Source organism: Mytilus edulis, chromosome 3 (genome assembly GCF_963676685.1).
Source record: "Mytilus edulis chromosome 3, xbMytEdul2.2, whole genome shotgun sequence".
Lineage (NCBI taxonomy): Eukaryota > Metazoa > Mollusca > Bivalvia > Mytilida > Mytilidae > Mytilus > Mytilus edulis.
In genome coordinates, this window is record NC_092346.1 from 16,980,472 (window position 1) to 16,995,036 (window position 14,565).

The 14,565-nt window shown below is 30.7% G+C and overlaps 1 protein-coding gene across 2 annotated transcripts in view; it reads left to right on the plus strand.

The window, feature by feature from the left end:
- Positions 1-14,059, plus strand: part of LOC139515903 (reticulon-4 receptor-like 1) — a 29,465-nt gene extending 15,406 nt beyond the window's left edge. For both annotated transcript variants that reach the window (XM_071305657.1, XM_071305658.1), the window contains exons 2-8: positions 1,624-1,805; positions 3,009-3,080; positions 4,381-4,452; positions 5,968-6,039; positions 6,809-6,880; positions 8,948-9,019; positions 11,098-14,059. In XM_071305657.1, the coding sequence (XP_071161758.1) occupies positions 1,624-1,805; positions 3,009-3,080; positions 4,381-4,452; positions 5,968-6,039; positions 6,809-6,880; positions 8,948-9,019; positions 11,098-11,263 (708 nt within the window). In that variant the 3' untranslated portion in view covers positions 11,264-14,059. The remainder of the gene's footprint in view (positions 1-1,623; positions 1,806-3,008; positions 3,081-4,380; positions 4,453-5,967; positions 6,040-6,808; positions 6,881-8,947; positions 9,020-11,097) is intronic.
- The last annotated feature ends 506 nt before the right edge of the window (positions 14,060-14,565 follow it).

Below are 14,565 nucleotides of genomic sequence, written 5' to 3' on the forward strand. Positions count from 1 at the left end.
CTGAAATATACGAACTTAAATGAACTGATTTTTTTAAAGCATTGTTTGAAATATTTTTTTCTTTAAATGATTTTCCTACTGTCATGACATTTTCAAAACATTATTTTCTCACTTTTGTTTACGTATTTCTTATATTTCAACAAAACATAAATTCATCGCGAGGTTAGTTCTATAAGAATATATTCGTATTTTAAGCACAAGTAAACCTTTTTGATTTGAAACGGTCGTTGATATTTGCACTAACCAGTCGTTATGCCACTTATTAAGATATTTTTTGACGGACCGAAACATGCAATCAATATGTGTGCAGTAAGTTGACGCTCTAACACATACTTTCAACGTAAATAACGTTATAAGTCGGTGTGTGTCCTTATATAGTTCCCAATCACTAAGATGTATTAGTACTTAGTAGATTCAGTACGACTGCATATTCTGTTTGAAACGCACTCGATACATTTACATAGTTACATGTGTCTTTGTCGGTTGCATTTGTTTTTGTGTGTGTTTCGTGCCGATCTGATACGTTAATCCCTGTGTAGCCTATCTTCTGCAATTGTTGTAATGATTCGCTGTTTTCACATTAGTTCAACAACGATCATTTGTACCATAGAAATTTTTGCATGTGCCTGTCTACACCTGATTACCTTGTGTGTTGTCTGTCGTAGTATTGTTTGTTTTCCGTTGTTTGGCTTACATACACATTCGTGTAAATTTAAACTTTTGCAGCTCAATTCCGAATTTACGAAAAGGGTTTTGTCTATTGTTGAAAACCAAATGTTGATCTGTAATTGGTTGTATTTATTCTGTTGCATTTGATATTTTTCTGGAAAGTTGTCTCACTGGCAACCACATCATATGTTATTTAAATCAATTTACATACAATCTGAATGAATCTATCGAGTATGTAAATAAACTGATTTTAACAGGTTACCGGCACAACAATATTTTTTGAAATCCGTATACATTATAACGTTTAATACATTATACACCAACTAAGCGTTATTGTTATGATCATATTCTTAATTTACGGTCTTACAAAACTCCTTTTTGTATATTGAACAAGATTTCTCTGACTTTAATTAATGTTTTTAAAGCTATTGGATTTGGATGTGTAGTGATTGATATTTTACTCTATAAATATTTTGTATGTCATTAGCTGTTTTGTATATTGTATCAATCTGATCAAGTTGAGCCTTTTGCAGCTGTTTCGTTATATCGTACTGTTACATCACTGAACCAAATAAGAAGAGGGTTTGATGACATTCCTTCGTATATGTGCCTGTCCCAGGCCAGGAACATGTCATGCAGTGGATTTTGTTATTGCTTTTTATCATATTTTTTTTCATCAATCATCTTGTCCCAAAAATTAGATCGTCAGTACTTTTATCGAAATTTGTTTTTCATGTATTTAGAGGCCTTTAATATATACAATGTGGTATGAATATTGCTTATTACCAAAGGGTCTACGAATTTTTATTATATTCCATTATTTTTCTTTTCTGATTTTCTTCGTTATGACAATTCATCTTTTCTTGATAAAATCTATGATATGTGCATAAATTGATCTATGATTTATATGCCTATCCTATATTGAACATAACGCAGATCACTGATATATTTTAGAATAAAGAGATGTGCTTTAGAACAGCAGTTGGTCTAATCATCCTTGCAGTGTCTTCTTATTTGGTATTATCTTGTCCGAACAGCTGTTTATGTATCACACAATATGAAGGAGTTATTGTACATTGCAATGGCACAGGACTGACTGATATTCCAAGAAACATCCCAAATGACGCATACGCTATGTAAGATGTTTTTGTTAGGTCTGATATGGATTAGAATTGGTTGATAAGGCACGCTTATTTATTAATAAAGTATTAATCCTCAAGAAATCTAACACGATATGTCCGTGTCGTAAATCATGACGAGTTAAACCTAAGCCATCAAAAGGAGTTGTGTTTTCAATATGGAGTGTGTATGTGTAAACAATACGTTTTATTGAATGCATACATACATCTACTTTTAAATAACTGAATATGTATCCGATCGAGGGGTAAAAAGCAACAACTAGCGTTAATGTTAATTTGTTTCCAGTGTCATATTAGCCAGTTCTAATGTTATGCTACGAAGACTATGAATAAAAGTGTGTTATTTGCATACTGTCGATGTTATCTTTCCATTTATTAGCCTCATCACATATTTGTAATATCTGTTTTTTTTTTTATTTCAATCAACGTTTTCCCATAAGTATTTTTTTATTTATCATAATGGGTGAAGTTTCTTTTGATTTTCGATTATTATACTTTTTCGTTATGGCATGATCACATTTTCATAATACGAAGGAGGAATACTTCATTAAAAAAAAAACATCAACATGACCAAAAATGGGGGGACTCAATAATCAAACTTCATCAATCAATGGACCAAGAGGAAAAAACTTCCATAAACCTCTTATTTTCCAATTTTATTCTTAATTTTGGTAAACTTTGAAATTTCTGCATAGGTCTAATGGATCCGGATATATTCAATAAAACGACAGTTCTTTCATTTAATACATAGTGATTCTAAATGTGGATAAGAGCATAGTAAGCAGACTGAAGGAGCATCTTTTTTATCAGATCTTTTTAGATATTATAAAATTACCACATATATGTAACAAATGGAGAAGCAAAATAGATGATCAATTAATGCAATCGCTTTCTCTCAAACAAGCAAGAAACATAAATAATCATTAAGTTCGACTTTGTAAGCATCACTTTTCAAGATCAAAAGCTAAGAAAAGAAGACAACTACCCGAAAAGATACCATACCGTCAAAATGTAACCTAAGTAACGACGATATATAACGTACTGAAATAGCCTAGACATTCCAATTTGAATTAGCAACCAGTTAAGATAAATAATTAAAAGATTATTTTTAACCAATGATTTTAACAGAAAGTACAATATATACCAACAATTTTCATAATCTTATATTATAAAATTATATGTTGCTTTTATGCATTTCAGACATATGGATAAAAACCCCATTACCATAATTGAAAATGGAACATTTCAAAATGTGACATCATTGTATACACTGTAGGTATCAGTAAGTTTTTTCATTGAACAGTAATTGATTGTGTGTTCTCATTTTGTGTGTGTGATAAGTAAAGAGAATAATAATCATGATAACATACATGGAAAGGAAGGGGAAAAAAAGATACATACCGATTTTTTTAATTAACTCATGTTTCCAACGGCATGCATATGTCTACAATATATACAAAATAAAATCAGTAGTGGTCTTACTTTTAAATAATGTTAATCAGATACTAGTACACGTATTATATTGCACGTATCATAATAACAGAAATGGTATGATTTTTGTTTACTTTCCCCCCCCCCCCTCATTTTTTTTTACATTTTGTTTTTATATTTTATCATAGATTTATGTTTACTAGTTTTTGATTATTATGTCTTTTGATTGAGGTAAGAAGCCATTTCAATTGATGCTTCGTAGTACTGTGTGTCTTTCTATATTGTCATGTTACACTATTATATCAGGTTAGGTTGAAAACTTGTGTGTTTTAAAACGTTTAAATCCGCTCCATTTGTTTGCACATGTCGTAAGTCAGGAACCTGTTGTTCATCAGTTGTCGTTTGTTGTTGTGGTTCTCCTTTTTCGTTTTTTATATAGATAAATAAGTAGTATTCTGCTGTTCAAAAATCATAAATCGATTTAGAGAAAACGAATCCGGGTTACCGACTAAAATTAAAGGGAAACACGTTAAATATAAAAGGAGAACAACGGAACAACAAAAACACTGAGATGCAGCAAAAAACACTGTTGAGCAACATACATAGAAACGAACTATTTGACAACAACTTCCGTTGATAAGGCCGTTGGTTTTCCTGTTTGAATCGTTTCACATAAGTCATTTTTGGGGATCTTTATAGCTTGCTGTTCGGTGTGGTCCAAGGTTCCATGTTGAAGGCATAACTGTGACCTATGATGGTTACTTATACAAATTGTGACTTGGAAGGAGAGTTACCTCATTGGCACTCATATCACATCTTCTTATATCTATGTCAGACTTTGCATCTGGTGATACTTTTTTATATATTTTATTTAGTGATGAAATAACATTCGTGAATAATTTGGTCCGCTCTCCAGAAGAATAGCATCAATCTATAAGTTAGTACTTTGGAACCGGAATCAAAATGAGGAAAACTGCTTTATAGACATTTACTGGTAAGCGTTTTCAAAATGCCCACCTAGTACAGTAAGATCAGATTGTTAATGTTATAGGTGATTGACTGAATTGTACAATATTGTTTTCTGTTTTATAACAAAGCCATCATAATACATGTCATATTTTGTTCAATTTGATGTTTTTAGAAATTTGTATTGGTGTAACATATCAACCATTGAGACGAATGCATTTATAAATTTGCCAAATCTTCAGAATTTGTAAGTATTACTCAATTAAATATTTTGCTTATTTCTTTTATAGGGAAAAACATACTCGTACTATAAAACAAATTTTGGACAGAGAATCATTTTATTTTGTCTTACAAATAAGTTTGGTTGCAACTGACAAACGCTGTAAATATATGGAAAAAAACTTTTTAAACTAAATTATTTAGTTAAACGACATTACGTTTGAAAAACTAAATTTATACTGGGAAAGCTACTGACTGCTTTCAGCAAAGCAACCTTATTCGTTTTTGTTTGATTGCCGTTATAAAATACTAAAATAGCAAACGCAGAAATAGCAAACTCAAGAACGTTTGCATACCTAGAACCTTTATTGAAAACAGTATCGAGATAATAAAAAGACTGAGATAAAACTTCAGCAGAAACCACATGGCTCCAACAATAAACGACCTTTATAAATTAGAGAAAACCTTTCACATCGTTGTTAATATAATGGAATTTGATGCGACTGTAATACAAATGAGAGTTTAAACCACCATTTTCCACATAAGAAAATGCCTGTACCAAGTTAGGAATATGTCAGTTGTTATCCATTCGTTTGATGTGTTTGAGATTTTTATTTTGCCATTTGATAAAGGACTTTCCGTTTTGAATTTTCCACGGAGTCAAGTATTTTTGTGATTTAACTTTTTTTATAGATTTCATCGTTTTTCGTCTGTAACAGTGAAATATTAACTACATGTTTTAATCGTGCCTTTTGTAGCACATGTTATGCGCGTTTGAAACTAATAACATCTTTCTATGTGAGGGCTAACTGCCTTCTGGTCTACTCGCATTGCCAAAAAAAGACAAACACACTGATTTTTCCGAAAGATCGAGGACTACTACCTAAAACACATATAACTTCGTTTGTATTCAGCAAAACATTTTGGAAAAGTTGTTTCTTACAGCTCTTCAATTTCGTACGTAATTGTCAATTGATAACTGGTTTAATTCGAGTGTGACTGAAGATTTTTTTGTTGACCGACCGGGCGTGGCGTATATATTTAAAAAAATTAGTTTTGTCTTAATTTTTATTGTTGCGATTAAACGACAATTTAGTGGATTTATATCTCTGTTCCTATGATACATAGTGTTCTGTTGCATCTTATCTTTTGAGGCATAAGAAGATTACTTTTAGAATTTATATGCCACCAGAACGTTTTGATAGTGTTTTGCTTCAAAATGTGACTGCAACATCTTATTACAGTAACTAAATTATAACTTAAACTATACAGTTAGCATGTAAATCTAGTTCTATATAAATCAACAAACAGACCATCAACGACCTTTTCAACTCGCGATATATTAGGGGGTAAACAATTCAAGTACGTCTTCTGTGCCATGAAGTTAATTGTAAAACTCCAATCCAATCAGGGTTTAGGAAAACATAAAAGCTGTCGCTAAAATAGAAAATATACAGACGATGTAAGGATACTGATGAATTGTAAACCTTCATTGATAACAGTACTTCAAGGACTATTTTGCCTTACTTTAATTTTGTTTCAGATATTTGGGCAACAATAGTATAACTTATCTACATCAAGCAACGTTTAAAGAACTATCAGCACTCATAAAACTGTATGTTAACATTATAACATTATATTATCTCAAAGCAACAGCCTATAGCTAATCAGTGTCCAAGTAATATACTCAAAGGCAAATTTAAAACTTCAATCGATTAGGCTATTATCATTTTTTCACGAAATTTTATCGATAAGTTAGCTTCTGTATATGTTGGTCTTTGGGTTTTTGTTGTAGCAGTTTAATTGGTGGTTTGTTTTTTTCTTTAACAGCTGATGTGTTTTCATCGGTTATATAACCTTTTTGCCTAATCGATTTATGACTTGTGAACATACATCTCTTCAACAGTTAAGGTTTTAATACATTCTTTGCTTTCTAATACTCAACATTGAGCGTTCCTGATGAAAGTAATTTTTGTGCAGAACATAGGACGCATTATCTATTGAATGTTTTTTTTGTGTCTAACATCTGTCTGGTCATTCAACTGTATGACTATTTGACGACTATAATTAACGCATGTGTAAGACAATGTTGATTGTAAATTTTTATTCAGCGAATATATGAAGAGTACAAATTGTCTATGGCCTACATAACTGTCTCAAATATACTGTTTTGAACATGTTGAAGATTAAAGTCAGACTCTACCCACTGCCATAACTAACGCAGTAAAAACATATGTAATCCCTTGCACGAAGCTACGATTTTTTTTTGCAGTTTGTGCTGAGTGGTTAAATTATAAATACAATCGAGGAATTATTATCCTACGGCGGTAACAAGATAATAAAACAATGATTTTTGTAAGATTCTAACTATTATTTTGTTTTAGTGATTTGCGCAACAATAGAATAACTACGCTGCAGAACGGAATATTCCAAGACAATCAAGCACTCCAAGACCTGTAGGTTTAAATTGTTATAATATGTTTTCTAGAAAGGAAGCTAAGGATACAGACGGGACATTCTAACTCATTAGTGTCTGTACATGCAAACTGTTGCATACAATGTTGTACTATAAATATTGTCTTTTACTTGAGACGGTTTACTTTTTTTCTGTAAACTGTACATTCACCCATATACTCCGATGAATATCAATTAAGAACAGTTACAAACAAGTACCGATATTTCATTGTTTCTCTTCAGTATAAATCATCTATCTTGTGTTGATTTTTGAGTTATTCTTCATGTAATGCAATACAATACAAATATTACTTGGAGGAACTTCTCCGAGATTTATCTTAAGTTTATTAATTTTTACTTTTTCAAGAAAAATGAACCTCAAATTCCTGGAAGGTCTTTAATTTTTCTGAAATAACATATTTTGATTTTGTATCATGTTTCCGTAATGCCGTAAACTTTTTTTTATTTTATTTTTACTGTCTTTATGTACACGAATATCTGTAGTCAGAATAATATAGAGGTCCAAAAATGACCAAAAATGACCACATATAAAAAAAAATGTTTTGATGATCATTTAAAGGTGACATATTGATGCTGTTTAAACGCACGTCAAATTCCAGAAATTCGTCTTACTTTTATAAACGTACCATCATTTAAATCATTTAAATACAGGCAACCTTTTTTTCTATTTCTGTTTATTTTAGAATCCAATCTTACAGAGTATTACTATGTTCTTACCATTCATTGTATACGTTTTTGGTCGTTACTTTTACTGCTGAACTAAATGTCTCAAATTCTCTGTAAACATTTAGAAACATTAAGAAATATTTAAAAAAAAAAAATGTTGTATGATTGCCAATGAGACAAATCTTCACAAGAGGCAAAATGACACAGAAATTAACAACTATATGTCATCGTACGTCCTTAACAATGAGTAAAGCCCGAACCACATAATCAGATATAAAAGAAAACTAACGGCCTTATTTACAGAGTAATATAACAGAGAAACAAACAGCAATCACTCCTGACTCTGGACATATATTATGTTGGGGGTTAAACAGGTTAGCGAGCGCTAAGTCCTCCCTAACCTGGAATAATAGTGTAACAGTATAACATATTAACAGACTATCAAAATAAAGTAAAAAACTCATTAGATAGATACAAATGAAAATGCATCTTACAAAAAGAACAAGGGAGAGTAAGTACTCTCCCTTGTTCGTTTTGTAAGATGCATTTTCATTTGTACGTCCCATCAACAAAACGACACTTAATACATATCTGAGATAGACCAGGTTTGGTAAAATTCTGAACTTTTTTTCATCAACATTAGATTTTGCATTTCTATAAATATCGAAAATGCTGTTTTCCATTGGAACTCCTTTTACGGCTAAAATATACAATTTTAACCAAAAGTATGAGGTTTTTTTTTTATCATAGAATGGAAAATTCGTATGCACTACTATTTTTTCAAGATGAAATAAATATAGAGCTGTGCAGCATATTTTCAATGTTTATATTGCCCGAAATTCTAAGAGTTTTGAAAAAGAGGCTCGGTTTGAGAAATAGCAGTATATACAAAGTGCAACCTTTATCTGTTGTGAAGGTTTTACACCTGTCAAATGGAAACAGAATTCCTCAAAAGCTTTTTTAATGCAATTAAATTATTTTAGATAAATCGAAAAACGAAAAAGAAAGATCATATCATGTATGTGGAATTTTAATCATCACAATTTTTAGGAATATAATTTCTGAAAGTGACCCAATAATCCGGTACAAGTACTCTTTTCAAATTCGTTTGTTTGTGGCAACAAAAGGTCAAGGAAAAATTAGAATTTAATACAATGTTCTATTATGGAATTATTGGTTGCTGAACGTAACAAAAACAAATCAATACATTCGATCACAATACAGAACGCTCTACAAGGTTATAGGTTTTTTTGTTGTATGTGTACATTTGGGGGGGGGAAGGTTTAAAGAACGATACATACATTTTGTCTAGATGGATCATCAATATTAGGTACTTTGGAGAGAAAATGATATCAAAAGATTGTTCACATTTTTTTCTACAGATCTTTGAGTGGAAACAATTTGACTTTTGTCAGGAATGACACATTTGAACATAACATCAACTTGCAATTTCTGTAAGTACATTTTCATATTGTATGATTTATAACCATATTGTCAAATACGTGTTAATGCAGTATTAGGTGAGATTTATTTTTCATTTTCTACTCTAGGCTGTAATGGCATCCATTTATGTTTACTTTCAAATACTCAATCCATAAAATGCAAAACTAATTAACATGAAAACTAAATATTTCAAACGAGAAAACAAAATATAATCCAATGCATATCACAAGATTGAACAGCTCTTTCAATTACAGAAGGATTGTCAAAAAAAGATCTATGTGTTTCCTTTAAAATTGATGTAGTTTAGAACCTTATAATTGCGTAAAATTTCACCATGAAGAACACTGTATTATTGTTACATAACAGAAGGTAAACAACAAACTTTATTCACCACTTATAAGTGTACTCAAACTTACACAGCAGGTACGTGTTCCATTTATTCATTTAAAAACAAATGATACGAGACACAAAGAGGGTGATGTTAAAGAGCTGGATTTTCAAACATATTTTTGATAGGTTTCTGATATATACAACGAAAACAAGTTTGGACATGTCATTCACATCCTTGTTGCTTTCTCAAAAAATCAAGCAAAATCAATCTGTTACAATGAAATACCTCTTGATTGTTTTATATATGTTATCAGGTATTGTATCGTATAGTTTTTACGCTTTTAAATTTCACCCTGCTTAGCCGAACCATTTTCTTTGTAAGAGTTATCTCTCTTTTCACTGTTTATCATCTGTGTGCATATTCTTCATTACAAAATAAAGATATCGACAAAATTATTAAATTTTTCGATACATCCTCAGAATTTTTTGGCTAATTTTTATTAACTTATAAACCGTTACCCGTATAACCCTGGAATGTTTATATTTGAGATCCCTATGTCCTAACGTAGAAAATGAGGTCAAGTTCAAAGGTCAAGGTCAAGTTCTAAATTTTGACAGTTCCATGTTTTTTGTATTTTCTCCAACACTTTAAAAGATATGTATAAAAGAACAAAATGATAACTATATGGTAATAAAGATATGTTACATTTGTTCTGATACCATCTACATGATCTAATGACATCTTATAGGAGTTAATGCCCCTTAAATGTTCGATTAAAGGTTATTTGAATACAACTTTAACTTGGTTCTTATAAAGCCATATGACCTTGAACAAAATGTAAGGTGATATATGACCTTGAAAAAATACAACCGGAGGTGACATTGAGAAAACCGGTAGTACATATTTTTGCACTTTTCCATGTAAAAGTACTCTGAAATCCATATATTTTGTAATATAGATACATAAATTATCACTCAAGACTAGAACTAACTTTCGATAAACCGGAAGTGGCCAATTATCTCCCGTTGTACACATAAAAGTAAATAGAAACTATATATTTTTGGAATCAGAGTGAAATAAGCTATCATATGAGATTGGAAGTAGCATATTATCTCCTTTAGTTCACTTTTAAGCATATCAAAACCATTTATTTAAAGCATCAGTTTGAGAAACTACCTTCTTTTCAAAATTTCCTTTAATTGTTCTCTAAACAATTGGGTTTTAATTGTTTGTTGCAATTCTTTATAGAACAAAATTAACAAAAATATCGAACTCCGAGGTAAATCTAAACGGAAATTTAAAGTCAAAATCAAAACCTCAAACATATTAAATGAATAGATAATAAATGTCATATTTCTGACCTTGTACAGGCATTTTTTAATGTAGAAAATTGTGAAATAACCTGGTTTTATAACTAGCTATACATCTCGCATTATGTACTGCGTGAGAATGTGTCTTCTTGCTGTCTACATTTTTTTAAATCGGCATCGGAATAACAAACAAAAAATGCATTCGAAAATATAGTGATCGGTATAAATAAAAGGATTAGTGCAATAACAAACAATAAATTTGCATTTTTCTTATAAAGATTTGCATTTAAAACTCAATTCAGGTGTTACTATTAAAATATACTTATGTACACCGCAGTTTCATTTCATCATATCATTGTTTATATTGCCTTAACAAAACTGTAACCTACAATTAAATAAGTACACGAATCAGAATGTATGCACGTTTAAAACACTCAATTTTAAACAGGTTTCTTGACTTAGTATGTGATTGTAACGTTGCCTTTTGGTCCTGGCTAAAAACGTTGGAGACAAAGAGGTATTTGTATGGAGTCATAAAATGTTTGGATCGGAATGGTATTGATCTGTCAAGTCTTCAAGCAAGTGATTTTGATAATTGTGACGGTAAGCTTTAACATTATTTCTGATTAAAAAAAAACCAATAATGATAAAAGGTTGTAGTCTGCATCGCTAATTTGGATTGTGATATAAACACGTAATTTTACAGTCGTTTTTATATTTATAATGGAGCGGGGAACACTACAAAAAGATAAACAACCACACTGACTACTTTTTTCTCCTGAATGACCAATTTATTAGAAAATCGTACAGTTCCGTTCCCACACTGTGGTTAAGGTATCAATATAAATGATTTTATTTTTCACTTTTTCCACTGAAATAATATTAATAAGTAAGAGTAATACAATTGAGAAATGCATGACTTCTCTTATGGTTTTTCTAAATAATGTTCGAAAACATGACTCTTTTTATTTATTATCTGTATGTTTTCTGTAGCCAAGCTACGATTAAGGACTGAACAATTCGAGTTTGTGAACTTAATGAACATATCTGGAAAAAAATAACATCTTTTTGTAATCACTTCAAAAGTTAAATATCCGATAAAAGTGATAATGCTAGAGGGGAAACCGCCAACAAATGCAAGAGTTACTTTATTTTATAAATGAACTAATGGTTTTGATAACTGCCAATATAAAGTAGAAAATGCAGATTGTTAATAGCGGGTAATACTTCAAGTCTTTATCCATAATAAGGAAATAGTGGAGACAGATAAGTCCTTAATATTGTCGAATCGTCCAGTCAGATAAACAACTCCACACTTAAATATTTGAAATAGCATATCGGGGACCCTACGATGTGTCAACGGTGTCAGTTGAAAAGATGTGTACCATAGGGTGCAGTAAGTTGATTCTTCACATTCACTTACAAACCTTGTTTCGAGTGTAAGATAAACTATTTATTTCTGTAAATTGACTGCTCCCTTTTCCATCTCTAGCTAAACCATATAAGAGATTGGTGAAATTGGGATTGCCGTAGATTTAAAACAACTAGCTACACGCCCGGTATCTTTGTCTATTCGTTTTTTTTAAAGACATACAGCAGGCTTCATATAAGCATTGTTAATTTTCTGTGATAAACGACGATATGATAATTCTTAAAGAAAACTAAATTTGAAGACAATTAAGCCGATGCACTTGATAAAAGTGGGTAATCAATGCAAGTTAATATATTTTTTTTATATCAGTTAAGTGACACAGGGTGAAAATTTGCCGGAATTTTTGACATTCCAATGTGGTTTAAAATTTGAAATGGAATCACCTTCGTTTAGGTAGTCTGGTTCGCATGTACTTTTGGTTGAAAGATTTGCTGTCCTGAAGACCAACAAAAGGGATTGAAACCATTTTATTAGAATAACTATATAACGTTTACTATTATCTCGTGTATCTGTTGTAAGGTGAAACGACTTTAAGGATTTGATTGTAACACCCCAATATGATTGGAGTCGTTGTGCTGTTCATCAAACGTTCAACGTCTATTGATATTCTCTCAAACTTATCTTAGAGTCTACGTTGTAATGAATAAACACTTAACATTTACTATTTATCACTTGGAATTGATCCCTCATTTAAGGTGTAGGTATACATTGAAGGGTTACTCCCTTTCGAGGGGTTGTTCCCAATCCTTTGCAAAGATTTCTTGATAACGACAGTTTTCTTTTAGTCTAGACCATCGTAAATGAAACAGTTGAGACGTAGAAACATGCTTGAAACATGTCGTGTCACACAAACGACTTTAAATCACTCCTTAAAATCAGTTATCTATATCAAAGTCAAAGGATAAAGTTTTAAATAGGGCGATTTTTCTTTCTTTTATTTTTTGTTTTCGTTATAACAACAGTTTTCGTTTCTGGACTATCATTAAAAGAAAAAGAGACGTCAAAAGTTTGCTTCGAACAAGTGCGTCGCAGAGTAGTTAATAAATGATCATTTTGTGACATGTGTCGGACGCCATTTAACCATATCATTTTGTTAAACAATACAATCAACACCTTTATTGATTAGTCCTTTGTTGTCGATATCACAAAATGCAATCAGCTGATTATTGATTATCTGTCAAAATCTAAACGAGTTTAAATTGAATTCCGAGTATATTGTCTGATCCGATAAAATCCGAGAAACCCCAAAAAATGTAAATAAACAAGATGACTGAAAATAAATCGTAAAATATATTTCTTTCGCCAAATTCTTTCGCCAATGATGAATTTTAATCGCTACAATTATTATTTGTGGCAAATTACGAAAATGGCGACCGCCAGTGGAAACCCTGGAAGTCCGAGCCCGATGTCAGAATAGGTTACAAGATAAAGAAAGCAAAATGACAATGACATAAATTAACAAAGGAGTACTAGTGGTTACTGACCCGCACTTTCAAATGTACAATATTTTGTTATAACAGATATTGGGACAGTCAGTGATAAATAAAATATTAATTATGCAATTTAATTGATTTATTACTTAAATAATGGTATATGTATAGGCACCACAAATGTTATATACAGTACCTAAACTTTGAATGCTACTTCCTAATGAAAAGATTAGCGAGTTCAATATGATTAGCTATCAAAGTATTGTGCACATTGAAGATAAAACAAAATATAATTTTACAATGACTATCATTATATCAGTAACGTGTGTAATTGTGACAAAATAGTTGTTTGCACATCTTCAGTAAAAGAAAACATTTATTTAGAAAACGAATGGGATCCTGGTATAGTATTATCAAAAGTGGATTAAATATTTTTTAAAGTTCTCATTATATTGGGTTTTTTTTTATAATGTAGTATAATCCTAAACATTGTACTTTGTGTGAACTTTGCTTTTTACTAATATACGCAGTTATAAGCCTTAATCTTCATATAGCTTCTTCTGTTTAACAAATAATAGTGTTCTATTTTTATATGTTGTATAAATATATCATATAATTTTAAAAATACTTGTTAATTAATAATAATAATCAACACATTTTGAATTGTAGTGAATTCATACAATATAAATGTGAAATTTCACTTTATTACACTATTTCAGTAAATTACATTTTAATCTCATCTTCAGTTAATCAAGTTATATGATAAAACAAGGTTGTGTCTTTTTGACATCTTGTATGTTACTTTTAATGTTACCTTTACTAACACTTTATTTATTTTCCAGGTATTGATCATGTTAATATAATTCCGGAATTATCTCCATTGTCAAAATATACATTTAAACAAAAAAGTGAGATGAGGTACAGGAGTCTATTCAATATCTAATGCAAAAATTGGTAACTCAAAGAAAAACTTCGAACAAAACAAAACACCACACAGAGATTGAAATATACGTAATTCATAAAACCCGGTGAAACCTACGTTGCTTCGAATTCC